The sequence below is a fragment of the Tilletiopsis washingtonensis genome (assembly GCF_003144115.1).
Source record: "Tilletiopsis washingtonensis strain MCA 4186 unplaced genomic scaffold FA09scaffold_5, whole genome shotgun sequence".
Lineage (NCBI taxonomy): Eukaryota > Fungi > Basidiomycota > Exobasidiomycetes > Entylomatales > Tilletiopsis > Tilletiopsis washingtonensis.
Genome location: NW_020312002.1, coordinates 219,982 through 221,526, shown reverse-complemented (window position 1 = coordinate 221,526; position 1,545 = coordinate 219,982). Strand labels below are relative to the sequence as shown.

At 65.1% G+C, this 1,545-nt stretch overlaps 1 protein-coding gene across 1 annotated transcript; it reads right to left on the bottom strand.

The window, feature by feature from the left end:
- Window positions 1–60: 60 nt before the first annotated feature.
- FA09DRAFT_359067 (hypothetical protein) lies at window positions 61–982 on the bottom strand (the record flags this gene model as incomplete). The annotated part of the gene is made up of 2 exons (XM_025745051.1): window positions 567–982; window positions 61–482 (listed from the first exon to the last, which is right to left on the bottom strand). Coding segments are annotated over exons 1-2 (663 nt in total), but the record flags the coding sequence as incomplete, so codon positions are not given.
- Between the last annotated feature and the right edge of the window lie 563 nt (window positions 983–1,545).

The following is a 1,545-nucleotide window of genomic DNA, read 5'->3' as shown; positions in this document are numbered from 1 at the left end:
GCTCGTCAAGCAGCGGTCGTGACAGCGAGAGAGGTTAGGGGGGGGGGGGACAAAACTGACGATGAAGATGGGAGTGTTGTTCTGTTGCGCGGCGCTCGGTCTGCCGCCAAGCACATGCGTGTAGGCCGCATCGCCCGCCAGCGAGTCGAGATCCTCAAAGAGCTTGCCGAGGCGAATGCCGCCGCTGGTGGCGATGTAGCGCTCGAGAATGTCGGGCTGGCTGCGAAAGGGAAGCGAAAGCTCGACGTACGAATCATGCATGCGTTTTGGCTTGCCGCGCGCGCGCGCGAGCAAAGGGGGAGTCAGAGTCAGAGAGGCAAGAGAGAGGCACGCAGGAGAGAGGGAAAAAAGAAAAAGCAATACCTTGAGAAGTTGAGCCTCGAGCTCGGGGCTGAGCGGCGCCACTTTGTGAGGCCGCTCGCCGCCGCCCGCCGCCGCTCGGGCTTGAGCTTCTTCGAGCCATGGTCTGCTTAGCAATCTCGCTACACCACAGCACACAACACCACGGCCTGGGCGTCAGCCCCAATGCCCTCTGTCTGTGCCGTCCACAACAACAATCAACGCACTAGGCAGTCGTGGCTGGATGCGTGCGGCGAGCGGATGTGTCTGCCGCACGTGGGCGGCCAGGCGCAGCAGTTTCGCCACGGCCTCGGTCTCCTGTGCCGGCGAGGCTTGCTTGCTCAACAGCCGGATGCGCTGCTGCTGCTGACTCTGGCGCTGTAGCACCTGCAAGCGCGGAGCGCGCCAGAGAGCCGTCTCTAGGCTGCGAGGCGCAGGCAAGCCGCTGGCCAACGACGGGAGCCGCATGGGGGCCGACGTGCGTGTGGTGGAAGATGCGGGCCCAAGAGAGAGAGAGAGAGAGACAGAGAGAGGAGTGGTGGTACCTTGTTAGGGCGCTAGCAGATGAGATGACGAGATGCGCTCGCTTCTGAATGCCTCGGGCTGCGCCGCCGCGTGCTTGAGGGAGAATCGTAGATCGTGGTTGCGCGTCAAGAGTGCGTGCGCATGGCCCAAGCGCGGCAAGGTCAGGCACCCGCAGCAAGAGAAGCCCAGCCGCCGGATCCGCCGGATCCGCGCCGGAGCGCGCCGGACCGCTTCCCCGCTCCGCGCGCTGTGGCTGCAAGGCCGCTTTGCGCCGCACCCCACGCTGCAGCTTCGACTCGACTGCACCCTGGGGGGGGGGGGGGGGGCACTACGACCGGCCGAGCCGGGGCCGCCTATCTCCGCTTCCTTCTCCCCCGCGAGAGATTCGATTCGCACCCGCACCATCATGGCTCTCGACTGCTTTCGTGTCTGGCAGGCCCTAAGAAAGCGGGGGGCCATGCGCGTCGTGCACGCATACGACGTCGGGCATCGGGGCCACTCGCGAGTCTGAGTCTTACATCTTCCTGCCTCGGCCTCCGCCGCACCTGCGGCGTGCTGCTGCTGGGGGGGGGACGCCAACGTCGCACGCGACGCGCGTGTCTTCTGTTCCATGCTTATGGCAAGCGCAAAAAAAGGGGCAGAAGTGCTTCCATCCTACCTTCGGCACACCCACATTGCCGA